This window comes from Chamaea fasciata, unplaced genomic scaffold (assembly GCF_029207755.1).
Source record: "Chamaea fasciata isolate MVZ Bird 193981 ecotype frontalis unplaced genomic scaffold, bChaFas1.0.hap1 SCAF_139, whole genome shotgun sequence".
NCBI lineage: Eukaryota > Metazoa > Chordata > Aves > Passeriformes > Sylviidae > Chamaea > Chamaea fasciata.
Genome location: NW_027094224.1, coordinates 41,116 through 56,571, shown reverse-complemented (window position 1 = coordinate 56,571; position 15,456 = coordinate 41,116). Strand labels below are relative to the sequence as shown.

Below are 15,456 nucleotides of genomic sequence, written 5' to 3'. Positions count from 1 at the left end.
ATGGGACTGTAGTTAGTTTTTGTGTGTTTTGGGCTGCTTGGTGTCGTTGAGGAGACAACTCTTTGGAACTAAGATGAACCTCCCAGGCAGTTTTGGTCTCCTCGCCCATTCCAGGGAAGCAAAGGGAAACACAGTTTTAGCTGTGCCTTTGGTGTAACTTGAAGCGTACCTCCCTGAGAGTGGTTTTGGTCCCTGCACAAAATGAGTGAAAAAGATAAGAATGCATTTTATGGTTTGCTAGCGAAACATGGTGCTAGACCTTCTCCAGATGGAGAAAGGTGGGCACAGAATAATTGGTTCAACTTTGAAAACATTGTAGATAGAATATATTCTTTGCAACATGAGGCTAGATACAAACTGGGCAGAAATAAAACCATTCTTTGCTCAGTTTTGGGGGCCTGTCTTTCAGCAGCCATAGAAACCCGTTTTGAACGGGTGAGTGAAGAAAAAGCAGTCTTAGAATCCCTGCAGAATTAGGTAGAAGCTTTGCAAAAACAATTAGAACAGGAAAGAAATCAGAATTATTTGCTGCAGATTTCCCTTGCAGAAGGGCGAAGTAAAAACTTAAAATCTGCAGATTCACCCACAGAAAGAAAAATAGAAGGAAAGGAGACATACAACATGAAACAAATATACCCTCAGAAAGAATTAGTACACATGCAATATTTTGGGGAACACTGTTGCTCTAACTTGAGACCTCTCATCAAAACAGAATATAATTATATAAATGAAGAAGATGGTGATCCCCACATAACCACCAAAGAAATACCATACACAGCCACTGAATTAGCTAAATTAAAGACAGAATACTCCCGCCTCCCTAGTGAATCAGAGACGGAGTATGTTTTCAGAGTTTCCCTCACAGGGGGCGACTAAATTAAATTAAGTGAACAAGCAAGTGGCTACTGGGGACATGGAGTTTTCTTAACGACAGGAAACACACATGCTCCATGGTCCCTGACACAGCGTGCAGCTCACTGGGCAGGGGGGTTAAACCCCCTAGAGACGGGCGACCCTCTGGCAATAGTCAGCACCTCAGACCAACTCCTAGAAAACATACACAAAGCTGCATGCTTGCAAATGATACAGGAAAGAAAATTAATCTCTGGCTGTGAGTCGCCAATGCAACAGCCTGTCAAACCTGAGATTATGACCCCTTTAATTCGAGGTCTGCCAGAGTCTCTTAAACCAACAGCAATTCTTCTTCAAAAAACAATAGCATCTATCACTCCGGTAGACAGACTTGAAAGATTTCTTGGCCATACAAGAGATCAAACTGGTTCCACTGACTCCTCACCTTTCACAACTCCTAGCACACAATCTAACAGCAGTTATAAACTTTGGACATGGAGTGAGGTAGCAGAGGAGTTAGTAAATTACAGTAGAAAATATGGACCAGTGAAGTACTCAGAGGACAAACCAGAAAAACCCAGAGGAGTCAGGCACATTGCCTCTCCTAATGAAAAATGAGAAAAGGGAAAACAAATTTCCAACCGGCAGCAGCTGTGGTTGCTAGGGCTGAAAAGGGGAGTTCCACGAGAAGTAATGGATAAATTGCCTTATGATAAATTGGCTAAAATAATTTCCAGTTGGCCCTGTCCCAAACCTATTGTGTTGGAATCATCCAACCAACAACCCAGTGCACCTCCTCTTCCACAAGCCTTGGGCAGCCTGCCACAACATTCCCCAACACAGGTTTTAAGCAATTAGACACAGCTCTCTCCCCGCTTCAGGGAAGTGAAACACACCAACCTCCTTTAAACTAGAAACTCCGTTTCTCGATAGTGAGCGAAGAAACGGAGACTGGATGTTTTTGAGGAAGCTCACAAAGGACCCGAGAACAGGGGACATATTGATTACAGCAATAGTTGGCCCCAAACAAATATTAATAACTTTTGTTGTGGACACAGGGGCCCAAATCAGTGCATTGAAAATCACACACGCCCAAAAGTGTGGGCTTGTTCCCAGCAAAAAACGATGTTGTGTTTTAAATGCTCTAGGAACTACAGAGTCTATGAGTATCGCTCTAGTAAAACTCACACTGCCCGGAGAAGACAACCCAATAGCTGTCCAAATGGCCATTGGAAACATTCCTGACAGTTTGTTAGGGATGGATATACTTGCTGGGAGACAATGGGAAGACTCAGAAGGCTTTCTCTGGTCTTTCGGAGCTCCCAGCCTTAACATCAGGCTGCTACAAACAGCTCCTTCCCTACCGTTCAGCAAAATCACTTCTGTGAAACAATATCCTTTACCCTCTGGTGCTAAAGATGGCATCAAGCCAGTCATTCAGGAATTGAAAGATCAAGGAGTAATTGTTAACACTCACAGCCCTTTTAACTCACCAATCTGGCCAGTTAAAAAACCCAATGGAAAGTGGAGACTGACAGTTGATTACAGACGGCTTAATGCCAACACAGACCCTCTTACAGCAGCGGTCCCAAATACAGCTGAATTAATAATATCAATTCAGGAAAAAGCTCACTCTATTATGGCAACAATAGATGTTAAAGACATGTTTTTCATGATACCCATACAACAAGAAGATATGGACCGTTTTGCCTTTACATGGGAGGGACAGCAATATACCTTCACACGTCTACCCCAAGGGTAGCGACACTCCCCCACTTTAGCCCACCATGCTTTAGCCCAAGAATTAGAAGAACTATCTAAACCTGACACTGTAGCTGTTTACCAATCCATAGATGATATTTTAGTGGGAGGGGAAGAAAGAGAAGTAGTGGAGGATGTTCAACAGAAAATAATTTCCCACTTAGAAAGCCTTGGTTTGCAGACCCCCTCAGAAAAAATACAAAAACCTTCTCAAGAAGTGAAATTTTGAGGCATGTGGTGGAAAGGAGGTGTGACATGCATCCCACCAGACACCCTAACTTCTTTAGATCAAATCAAGATGCCCGAATCTAGAAAAGAACTCCAACAAGCTCTAGGACTATTGGTATTTTGGAGAAAACACATTCCAGATTTTTCAATTATTGCCAGACCTCTTGATGATTTGTTGAGAAAGGGAGTAAAATGGGACTGGAGCCCTTCTCAGGAAGAAGCATTACAATTGTTGATTTTTGAAGCCACAGCTCATCAGGCCCTAGGCCCTATCCACCCAGCAGATCCTTTTCAGGTAGAATGGGGATTTGCTACCTCAGGATTGTCAGTACATACATGGCAAAGGGGTCCTGAAGGCCCAATCAGACCTGTTAGCTTCTACTCCCCTGGCTTTAAAGATGCTGAAAAAAGATTTACAACTTGGGAGAAAGGCTTATTTGTTGTTACCCAAGCTCTCATAGAAGTAGAAAAAATCACAAGAAAACAACCAATTGTGTTGAGAGGTCCCTTTAAAGTCATTAAAATAGTGATCACAGGGACTCCACCTCCTGAAGGGGTAGCACAACGAGCCTCAGTAAGGAAATGGTATGCACAAATAGAGCATTCTAATAACATCTTTTCAATTACTGAAGGCGCTGTGAAAAATTTACCAATACAAGACACAGAGAATCTGAATAGCAGCCAAGACAAACCTGCCTCAGTTCTTAAAATAGCCCCTCCCTTCTCCCCTGAGCAAACAGCACATTCATGGTTTACTGAGGCCTCAGCTAAGCGTGAAGGAAAAGTGTGGAAATACAGAGCTGTAGCTTTGCACACTTCTTCTGCAGAGCGGATCATTACAGAAGGGGAAGGCAGTGCCCAAATTGGGGAACTTAGAGCTGTTTGGAGTGTTTTCCAGAGGGAGGCACAAAACACCTCTCTTGTCTGTATTTACACTGACTCCTATGCTGTATATAAGGGCTGCACTGAATGGCTGCCTTTCTGGCAACAGAATGATTGGGAAGTTAACAGAATTTCAGTGTGGCAGAAAGAAAAGTGGCAAGAAATTTTACAAATTGCAAGTCAAGGGAATTTTGCTGTAGGGTGGGTAGCCTCTCACCAGACAGATGATAATCCAGCAGGAGAATGGAATAACAGAGCTGATGAATTAGCAAAATTAAGTCCTCTGAAAAAGGATGAAATCACTGAAGATTGGGAGCACTTATTAGAATGGCTGCATGTAAAACGACAACACACAGGTACAAAAGATTTATACAAGGAAGCTCATGCCCGGGCTTGGCCCGTTACCAGAGAAATGTGTAACACCTGCATTTCAGCCCGTGAGCAGCGTCGCAAACGGCTAGAAAGACATCCTTTAGAGGATGACCCACTACACTTGAGGACAGGTAAAGGCTTATGGGATGCATGGCAGGTAGATTACATGGGTCCCTTTAAGCAATCAGGAGGTAAACATTTTGTGTTAGTGGGGGTTGAGATTACATCTGGATCAGTTCAAGCCGAGGCATTTAAAAGGGCTACAGGGGAAAACACTGTTAAAGCATTGCAGATATGGTTCGGGACTTTCCCAAAACCACAGGAAATTCAATCTGATAATGGGTCACACTTTACTGCTAAAGTAGTACAGGAATGGGCAAAAGGTGAAGGGATAAAATGGTCTTTTCACACTCCCTATTACCCTCAAGCTAACGGAATTGTAGAAAGGACTAACGGTCTTTTAAAACGACTTCTGAAACCACAAGAGGGAGGCTGGGATGGCCGGTTGCATAAAGCGGTGCAAAGTGAAAATGAAAGATGGGGGGTAAATGGGTGCCCCAAAATTACTGCTTTTTGCCCAAATCCTCTGAGCTTAATCTCCTCACAAAGAGGACCAAATGATCCCGAAAATCCAGTTCATGACCCGGGACACCCTGTTTTGGTAGACCTCCCTACGGTGGGAGAAGTACCACTTGTGTTGAAAACTTCTCTGAATAAAGTTGCGTGGATAGCATCTGATGCCTTAGGAAAAGAACATCGGATAAATACCCGCTGGATAATTCCATCATTTTAATGTTCTGCCCTTAGGTGGCAGATTTTTCTGTGTTTTGCTATTGCAGGAGAACTCCGAGGGGACACTTCAAGTGACATGAAAACAAAATAACCATGTTAACATTATTAATACTTCTCTGTATCCTGCCACACTCCCATGGCCAGGAGCCAGCTGAGTGGCCGTGGTCTGAAGCCACTGTTAGATATACCAGTACTCAAGAATCACATCCCAGAAGTCGTCACCTGAACCTGGCAACCTCAGGGTATCATGGTGGTCCACGTGAGTGGGGATGGGATAAGAATGAACGGGTTACAACTCTAAATGGAACAGTTGGTTTGGGGATATTTTTGTGGGCGGATGTTGGGATCGGGATTGTGTGGGGCTGGGTGGGTGGGATGTGGTTTGATAGTAAATCAAACTTGGAGAGTTCTTGATCACATGGACTGGGATCACATGGACTGGGATTTCACAGGCTGGACCATCTGGATCAGAACCATAGAGACTGGGATCATCTGGACCGGGGTGGCCGCCTCGGAACGATGCGAACCGAGGCGGTCCCGCCCGGCCCAGGGCAACCTCCCCGTCCCTCCCAGTCCCGCCCGGGGGCGCGGCCAAAACTCCCCAGAAAGAACGCGGCGGTCCCGGATCGATCCTGGAGCCGATCCCGGAGCGATTCCGGGTCCGATCCCGGTCCCTGTTTCGGCCTCGGTCTCAGTCTCGGTCCCGGAGCGCTCCCGGTGCTGATTCCGGTCGCGGTGCCGATCTCGATCCCGGAGCGGTGCCAGTCTCGGTGCCAGTGCCGGTTCCACTTTCAGTCCTGGTCTCAGTCTCGGTGTCGGAGCGGTGCCGGTGCCGTTTTTGGTCCCGGAGTGCTCCCAGTGCCAATCCCAGTCTTGGTCCCGGTGCGGTGCCAGTCTCGGTGCTGGTTCCGGTGCCGGTCTCGGTCTCGATCCCGGAGCGCTCCCGGTCTGGGTTCTGGCCGCAGTCCTGGAGCAGTCCTGGTGCCGGTGCCGGTTCCGAAGCGCTCCCGGCGCCGGTCCCAGTGTCGGTGTCGGTGTCAGTCTTGGTTCCGGTACCAGTTCTGGTGCCGGTTTCGGTGTCGGTCCCACAGTGCGGGTCCCGGAGCGGTGCCGGTCTCGGTTCCGGTGTCGGTCTCAGTCTCGGTGCTGGTGCCGTTTCTGGTGCTGGTCTCGGTCTCGGTCTCGGTGCCGGAGATTTTAGGGTCTTTTGGGTGATTTTAAGCCAAACCGGGCCCTTTTAGGACCGCGCGTTCCCTTGACCCCGCCCATTCCCCCTCAGAATTCCCGCCGTTTCCTGGACCCCGCCCCTTTCCCCTCCCAGTTCCCGCCCTTTCTCTGACCCCGCCTCGTTCCATTCGTTCCCCGCCCTTTCATTGGCCACGCCTCTTTTTCCTTGGACCCCGCCCATCTGCTGGCGCGTTCCCTCGAGCGCATGCGCAGATGACCCAGAAGTGGCTTCCCCCGGGCGCCGCCATCTTTGTTCCCGGTCCCCCGAGCCGGCTCCGGCGTGTCCGAGACCTGCGGTGGGGCAATGGGGGATCTAGAGGGGATCTATAGGGGATCTGTAGGGGATCTCTAGGGGATCTATAGGGGTCTGGGGGGACCTGGGGGTGTCTTTAGGGGGTTTAGTGGGTGGTCTGTAAGGGGTTTAAGGGGGTCCATAGGGGATTTAGGGCGGTCTGGGCGTCCCTAAAGGGGGCTGGGCGGGTCTCGGGGCTCTATCTGGGTCTGGGGGCTCTGTAGAGGGTCCAGCGGGGTCCGTAAAGGGGGTCGGGGCGTCCCTAAATGGGGTCTGGGTGTCTGTGGGGGATTTGGGGGGTTTCTGTGGCGTTTTGGTGGGTTGGGGGGTCTGTAGGGGATCTCTAGGGGTCAGCGGGAGCCTGTAGCGGGTCCGGAGAGGTCTGGGGGTGTCTGTGGGTCCCTGTGGGGGATTTGGGGGCTCTGGGGGGGTCTGGAGGTCCCCAGGGGGGTCTGAGGGGATATGTAGGGGCTCGATAGAGGGTCCGGGGGCGCCTGGGGGATCCTATAGGGGATCTGGGGTTCTCTACATGGGATGTAAGGGGGTCTGGGGGAGTCTTGGCATCTCTATAGTGGAGTTCTGGGGTCCATAAAGGAAATTTTTGTGAATTTTTGGCTCTATACAGCTAATTCTTGGAAATTTGGGGTCCAAATTGGGCAATTTGGGGTGTTCTATTGAATTATTAAAAAAATAGGAATATCGCCCTAATGCCGATATCCAACAATGACGGACAAAAGACTCTCCAGCAGTTTAGAGTTAGAAAGTGTATGTTTAATTACGACGCCAGACAGCGTGCGGGATAGCTCCCGAACACACGCGCGCTCACAGAAGATCACAGGGTCTTTTTATGTACAGAAGGATTGAATACCCAAAACACAAATGTATATTCATGACTTCAGTACCTCCCATTCCCCGCTTCCTATGGTAATTAGCCAAAAGCTATTAAGCATGCGTGGTTTGTTCTTTGAAATGGGTCGGTGGTCTTTTTTATGGGGCGGGGTCTCAAAATGATGAAGTAAGTGAGTCTTCTTCGCTTTGACTTTTTAACCTTTTAGTGTTGCGTGACGACTGAATCCCGTTTTCCCAGGAGTATTTCAATTATGAATTTACTGTGCTTCTTGAAGCCTATTGATTAGTCAGAATACACAAACATAAGTTGACAGGCCCCATGATTTATCAGTTCCTTAAATCCGGCTTCTGCTTATCAAAAGGGAAGTCTATCTGTCTTACTTCAGCAATATCCAGTATAAAGTCTGTAATTCTTCAAAATTAATGTTTCAATCCCCTTGGTCCCTGCTCCCTCGTGGCCATGGCAAGAGCGGGCTGGGCTGGCCCTGGCAGGGGGCTCTCCTCGGGTCCCTGCTGATCAGGGCTATGGCCCCGTGTTCCTCTGTCTTGCAGCCCTTGAAGACACGGCAGATGACAGCAGCCCTGCCATCAGAAACCTGGCCATTGAAACAGCCTTGGTCCTCCGGGCAGTCCAGAGAGCTCCGTACTCCATCCTGCGGAAGCTGCGAGATCAGCTCCGCAGGGCACGGAAGACACGGCCTCGACTGTCGGGCCTGGGCTGGCTGCGCTGCTGGAGCTCTACGGAGAGCTGATCTGGGACACTCTGTCTGCTGGGGCCAACTGAGCCAGCGGGGATTTTCTTCTTCTACAGGATTCTTCTTTTCTTCTTTTTTTTCTTCAGTATATAAATATAGGATATGTGTTACAATACACGGACTCCCAGGATTTTTCTTTTGCTGCCCTGGGTGCACAGGGGAAGAGGGGGAAAAGGGTGCTTTGTGCTCAGCAAGCTGCCCAGGCGTGCAGCCTTGCAGGGAAAATGGCCAGAAGCCCCTCGGCCCTCGGTGGTCCTGCGGAAGCCTTTGCACGGCCGAGAGAGCGCGTGGGCGGGGGCCGGAGCTGTGGGCATCCCTGCGAGGCCGGAGCCTGGAGATGGCCACAAGCCCTGTGCCAGCCAGGAACCGCCGTCTGTGTCCTCCTGCCCGTGTGCTGCTGGCCGGATTGCTGAGGGCTCCGCGGTGCCTCTTGGTCGGGCTCCTCTGGAGCTGCTGTGGGGCTGCGCCTCTGCTGCCGGGCAGGCTGGCCGGGCTGGGGGAGACTCTGAGGGGCTGGGCTGGTGGGAAGCCCTGAGGAATTGGGTGTCAGAGGCCACAAGCAGCCCCTGGGGAGCTGCCATGTTCCTGCCAGCCGGCTGCTCTGGCGCTCCCCCAAAGCACCTGCGGAGTGAGTGCAGGGAAAGGTGGAACCTTGCGCTCAGGGCCCTTCTCGAGCTCACTGAGGATCCCTCCCTCAATGGTGACAAGGGGGCAGTGGCTGGAGCTGAGCTGGGGAATGCAGTCGCTTGGGCTTGGCTGGGCTTCGAGAGCTCAGGCAGCTGCTCCCAGCTCTCCTGCCTCCTGGTTCGGCTGCCCGAGTACCTCGGGACAGGCCTTTGGCCTCTGGGCCCTGTTGGCACCAGGGCGGCGTTTCACGACTTGTGCTCTTCACAGACCAAAAAAGTGTGGCCCCTGCCTGAACATTTTGTGGAGTTCCTGCGGGACACAGATGAACAGTCAGTCAGGATGACGGCCGTGATACTCAGGTTTGCAGTTTTGGACAAGGACATGCTGAGACCCAGCCCTGTCGCCCTGCTGCTGGTTGCGGTGCTCCTGCCACTCTCTGACCATGCAAGGCTCTGTGCCCCCAGCCACGGCCACTGTGTGCCCACCAAACACTTGGTGCCCTGTGGGTTTGCAGGCTCACGCCCAGCTGAGCCCCGAGCAGCCGATGCTGAGGTCTTTTTTTCTTCCTTTCATAGAGGATAACGGCCAGGTGCAGCTGCTGTCCACACTGCTCTTCTGAAAATTGGTGACTGTTTGCAGGGCCGCTGGGAGGGAATATTGGGGTTCCTGGCAGCAGGATCCTTGTGCAGCTTCAGGCTGGGGTGGGCAGCACTTCCATCTGCAGCTTCCATGTGCTGCTCCGGCAGCTGCTGCTGCTGGGGACCCTGAGGGAAGAGGCCACGGGAGGGATGGAAATGCTGCACGGACAGCAGCAGCCAGGGCCAGGAATGAGCTTTGCCTTCCTGGCTGCTGAAATGAGGCTCCTTTAGTGCAAGAGGAGGCAAAGGCAAAATCAATTTCAACAATTCAAGGAAAACTGTGGAAAATTGGAAGCCTCTCAAAATGTCACACATTCATCTGGAGCTCTTCAGCGTTGGTTCTTGTAAAAAGCCTTTCCCGTTTTCCCTTGGCTCTGAGATTCTGGGAGCCACCGCTGGGCTTCAGAGTTCAACTGATTTTTATTTTCCAGGTTTTTAAACAGAGCTCTGAATTGGGCATCTCTTGCCACTTTTTCTGCTCAGAACCTTGAGAAAGGTTCTCTGCTCCTGTGAGCCACATCTTGAAGGGTGCTTGGCAACCATGGAATGCTCTGGGAAAGCACTTGATTGACTTCAGGGCCAGGCTGGAGAGCTCAGCCTGAGGAAAGAACTGTTCCAGATGCCTCTGTCCATGTCCAGCTCCTCACAGCTGAGTCCCTGAACACCCTGGGTGGTTTATAGGGATTGATTTTCCCCTCCTGTTCACTTGGAGGTGATTTTGCCATCCTTTAGAGGAACATCTGACCAGCCTCTGCCCCCATTGCATTTTATTCTCTCCACTTTGAAGCTGGACCGCTGGGTTTGACATGTAAATTCGTAGTGTCTCCCCGTTCTTCCCTCCAGCCCTCAATTGTGACTTGTATTAAACACTGCAAATGGCCTCATTTGTCTGGTGGGGAAGATGTGAGGTGGAGAAAGTTAACAGGATTTGTTTTCATGAACCTTGTGCTAGTAAAGAAAAATGAGGTTTGTCATTTTGGTGTGGTGCTGAGTGTTGGGATTTGGGAGTTTATTTCTTGCTATTGTTCTTATTATTTATTAGTGTTACTTTTCACTGGTCAGATTTTTAAATCTTAGACACGATTAACCAAGGCTGGATGTAACTCATTAGGAAAATTCCCTTGCATTTTCCACTGGGATTAAACGGTTCAGTCGACTCCAAGTTGCCAGTGGATTCTAAAGATGGGAAATCCTGTTAGTGGTGGGTTTGGTGTGGTTTGGAGCTGGGGAAGGCTCTCATCCCCTCCCGGAGATGCCCCAAGCCCGCTCTGCTGCCACGTCTGCACTCGCGGCCCCTCACGGCTGCCCTGCCCTGGGGACACGGTGGGACCCCGCTGCTGCCGGGGCTGAGGCTCCTCACGGCCCCTCAAACCCCTCCTGGCTACACAGAACCTCTCCTGGCCCCTGACAGCCCTTCATGGCCCTTCATTGCCCCTCCCGGCCCCTCAGGGCCCCTCCCGGCCCCAGGCGTGGAGCTCCTCCCGAAGGAGAAGGGGCCGGGCCCTGCTGGTTCTCCTTTTATTTCAGTCGTTTCGCAGCCGTGAGGAAAGAAAGGCTGAAATGGAGCCTTTGCCCAGCGGTTCCCTGCGGGTCAATTGCGGCCGAAGCTCCGTGCCGGCGCTGGCCCCAGCACCAGCATCCCCGCAGCCCCGCCGGCCTTTGCTGTCCCCCCGTGTCCATTCCCTGTCCCCGAGGCCCGCCCGGCTCTGGCAGCAGCAGGAGCCGCAGCGCAGCGGGCGCCGGCCCGGCCCCGCCGGGGCTCCCGGGCAGGAGCAGCAGCAGCGCCGGCCCCTTCCCACCTGCTCCTGCCTCGCCTTCCAAGGCCTTTGTCCGGCTCAATTGCGGACTGGAGCAACGCTCACCCGCCAACAGCCCAGACTGCTCAGGGCCCGCCTGTGCTGCCCCGACCCAGCCTCCAGAGAAAGGAAGGGTCGGCTTCCAGCGCTGTTTTCAGCACTGTTTCACTCAGCCTGAGGTGACGGCAGGAGGCTGCTGCTGCCTTTGCCTTGGCAATTGGAGATGGCGGCTGCTGCTGCACCCCTCTGGCTGCCGACTGGATTTTATCAGGACAACTGCAATTGCCTTTTTCCATCCTTGCTACCCGCTGTGCTTTTGTGACAGTGAACTCAGTCTTTCTGGTGCAGGCACCGTGCAAAGAAGAGATTGAAATGCTCCCAAGTCCCCGGGCACTAAGTCGAGGGGAATGAAAGCCACACAGGCCACATTTGCAGCGCTCCAACACAGCCCTGCTGCTGGTGCTGCTGAAATAGAATCAACTTAGAGAGGCCATCACAAAAATTGCCGCTGGGGTGTCAAACAAAATGCAAAAATGCACCCGGAGAAAGAAAAACCAGAACTTCTTGACTCACTTCATTGCTTCCTCCGAGCAGCAGAAAAGGGAGATGCCCAGAGGTATTTCCAGCTGCTGCTGATCCCAGCTGGAGCTCTCTGCAGAGTCCCAGCAGGAACCTGAGCCCAGCCCGGGGAGCTCACACAGTGTCAGGGAGATTCTGTCTCTGGATTCAGTCAGGGTTGCATTCCCCAACAAGTGCTGGTGCCACCTCCTGTTTTCTTGGATTAAAACAGTAACAAGGAAAACCTTACCAATGGCACAACTCCCCAGTCCACAAGGAAAAAAGAAAGGACAAATCGTAAAGTTTTCCAAACATTTGTCCTGCTTTGCTGCAAAAGTCGTGCTGCATTCAGTATGGAAATCCAGGAGAAGCTGCAGTTGGTGGCACATCTTGTGCCAGAAGCTCGACCTCGTTCTCCACCAAAGGTTCTTGAAAAGAGCAGCTGGGACTGTGGTGAAGGTTGCTGGAAAACTGCAACAGCTTTCCAGAAGTGAAATGAAAACGCAAGAAATAAACCAAGACGTTTTCCTCTATTTATTTCTATGCTTCCCTTTTCCGTGTTGCACTACTTCTCCGTGCCATTAATCCCAAATGGATCTCACCTCTCAGATCAATGACTTAGTGAGTTTTAGACCCTCGAAAATACCATGGGCCGTACACAGAGTTTGCCTTCCCCTGTTTTTGCTGCAAAGTAACGCTGGAGACATAAGCGTCGTGCTTGGGTCGGGCACGAATCCTACAACCAGGGAATGTGTCCTGACAGTGTCTGACCCTCAGCAGGGACAATGCACAGCAGCGACCGAGGGAATTCCTCTGCCACGGCGCAGGAGTCAGGCCTCTGGATCTGGGCTCAGCACGGCCAAGTTGCCGTGTTTGGAGCGGCTCGGGGGCTGCCCCCGGGGAGCGCGGGGCTGGAGCGTGGAACGGACACGCGGACAAACGGCCCCAGGGCTCCAGTTGCAGCGGCGGCAGCGGCAGCAGCAGCGGCAGCAGCGAGTCTACGGCGTCTACGACCCCTCCCCGTCCCTCTCTTGTTCCTCCTCTCCCTCTCCCGCTGTCCCGCACTCTGTCTCGCTGTCCCGCAGCCTCTCCCGGTGTCCCTTTCCCGGCACCCCCCGGCCCCTCTCTGCGTCCCCGTCCCGGCCTCTCCCTCTCCCCCCGCAGGGCTGGGCCATGCCCCGGGCCCGCCCCCGGCCCCGGGCGTCCCGCCGCGGTCTGGGCTCCGCCCGGCTCTGGCGGTGCTGGCTGTGGCGGTGCTGGGCGGGCATCAGTGCCTGGGGCCAGGGCGGCATCGCTGCGCTTTGGCTGCGCCTGTCCCGACCCCGGCCCCGGCCCCGGCCCCGGCCCCGGCCCCGGCCCCGGCCCCGGCCCCGGCCCCGGCCCTGGCCCCGATCCCGGCCCCGACCCCGAACCCAACCCCCGCCCCGGCCCCGGCCCCGGCCCCGGCTCCTCCCGGGCCCCGCGGACACACGCGGCGCGGCCGCTCCCGCCGCCTCCGCCGCGGCTTGCCCGGCCCGAGCTCCGCCGCTCGGCAGCGCAGCCGCCGGCCTCGAGCCGCCGGGGCCCGGGGCGGGTGGGGATGCCCGGCCCGGGGCGCTCGGGGGGCGCTCGGGGGCCGTGTCTGGCCCCGGGCCGAGCGCTGAGGGCCGCGTGTCGCCCGCAGGGGAGGCGCGGGAGGCCCTGCAGGACCGGTACCGGCTGGGTTCGCTGCTGGGGCGCGGAGGCTTCGGCAGCGTCTACTCGGGGACGCGGCTCTCGGACGGCGCCCCGGTGAGCGGCGGGGCTGGCGGCGGGCGGAGGAGGAGGAGGGCGGAGGAGGAGGAGGAGAAGATCGGGGCGCGGCGGGGCAGGCGGCGAGCTGAGCCCGCTGCTGGCCTTTGCTCGCAGGTGGCCATCAAATGCGTGCCCCGGGCCCGCGTCCAGCACTGGGGCGAGCTGGTGAGTGAGCGGGGCCGGCGGGAGAAGCTGGGGCCCGGCAGGGGAAGAGCCGGCGGGAGCCCTGCAGGGAGAGCGGGCGTGGGCTGAGCGGGGGGCCCAGAGCATCCGGGGCTGGGTGAGGGGTTCCCGAGCCCTGGCACAGCCTCAGCCCCACTGACGGCATCGTGGTCCTTCGGCAACCCAACGGCGCCCGTGCGCCCCTGGAAATCGTGCTGCTGGACAGGCTGTCCTCTGGATGTGGTGGCATCATTCAGCTGCTGGAGTGGGTTGAGCTCCCCAACAGCTTCCTGTTGGTGCTGGAGCGTCCGGAGCGGTGCCAGGACCTCTCGGGTTTCCTGGCGGAGCGGAGGTTCCTGCCGGAGGAGGAGGCGCGGGGGCTGTTCCGCCAGGTGCTGGCGGCCGTGCGGCACTGCACCAGCTGCGGGGTCCTGCACCGCGACATCAAGCCCGAGAACATCCTGCTCGACCTGGCCACCGGGCAGCTCAAACTGATCGACTTTGGCTGCGGCGCCTTCCTCCAAGACACAGCCTACAGGCAATTTGCAGGTGAGCCCTCTCAGGGGATGTTCCTGGGCATCTCACGGCCCAGCCTGGCTGTAGCACCGCGGCTTCCCCCTCTCGCTGCTAGGAGCAGCGTTATTTCTTGAGCCAAGTTGCTTTTGGGTGGGGGCGGGAGGGGGCCAGCCCCCACACGCCCAGGGATGCCGGGGCGAGGCTTTAGGAGTTGCAGCATCCCCTGATGAACTCCGTCTGTGTTCCATAGGAACCCTGCCCTACAGCCCACCAGAGTGGATCCACCACCAACACTACCACGGCGAGGCAGCGACGATCTGGTCCCTGGGCCTCCTGCTGTACCACCTGGTCATGGGGAAGCACCCGTTCAGGAGGGGCCAGCAGTTCATCTGGGGGCGCATCTTGTTCCCACAATGGCTCTCTCAAGGTGGGTCCTCATCTCTGGGCACAGGGGAATCCCGGTGCTGGGAGACAGCAGCAGGCTGATGAGCACCCTGCTCTGGCAGCTGCTGAGGAGGTGGCACATGTCCTGCTCTCCTCCAAACAGAGAATCCATGGGGAAGTTTAGGCACAGCTCTGGGCACACCCAGCATGGCCTGGGCACGGGAATGGAGGGGCAAAGCAGACGGGATCCTTCTCCAACTGACTGCTGGTTTCTGGTTTCTCTCTTCAGAGTGCCAAAATGTTATCAGGAGGTGTTTGTCCATGCAACCCTTGGACAGGCCATCCTTAGAAGACCTCTTCAATGATCCTTGGCTGCAGGGTGTTCATCATCCCTAGAAGATGGGAGAGGTCCATGTGCACAGTTTGATCCAAAGACCTGACAGGTAAGAGCTCCACACATCTCATGGCAATCAGTGCTAAAGAAAACCAGAGTGTTTTTGTCCTGCCTGTAGCTCTGAGCAGGGATGACCAGATGGGAACATCTGTGCTGGGGCGGAGCTGGAGACCTGGTGTAGCAAGCACTGGTGGCCACCATCCACCCTAGTTATGCTTGTCCTGGTTCGTTGGTGGCTGGGGCCCTGGGCAGAGCACTGACAGCCTGGTCTGGCCCCCAGGGAAGGAGGAGCCCCTGGAGAAGCTGTATCAGGTGGGGCTGCTGCTGGAGACACCAAGGACAACCCCAAGGATGCCAAGCTCTTCCTCGACCTGGCCACCGGCAGCTGAGGATGATCGACTTGGATTCTGGCACCTTCTTCAGACACGCTCCCTGGGGCCCAATTTGCAGGTGAGTCCACAGCTGGGGGGATGCTCCCAGATGTGGGCATGGCACGGCCTGGCCGGGCACCAAAGGTTCCTCCCTTTGCTGGGGCAGACGCCACAGATTCTTCACTCGGCCGTCAAGCTGCCTTTTGGCTCTGCGCAGCTGCTGAGGG

The 15,456-nt window shown here is 54.6% G+C and overlaps 1 protein-coding gene across 1 annotated transcript; it reads left to right on the top strand.

Annotated features, from left to right (window-relative positions):
• Nucleotides 1-12,823: 12,823 nt before the first annotated feature.
• LOC136304650 (serine/threonine-protein kinase pim-1-like) lies at nt 12,824-14,860 on the top strand (the record flags this gene model as incomplete). The annotated part of the gene is made up of 5 exons (XM_066208145.1): nt 12,824-13,399; nt 13,517-13,566; nt 13,746-14,113; nt 14,331-14,507; nt 14,754-14,860. Coding segments are annotated over 5 exons (1,278 nt in total), but the record flags the coding sequence as incomplete, so codon positions are not given.
• Nucleotides 14,861-15,456: the final 596 nt, after the last annotated feature.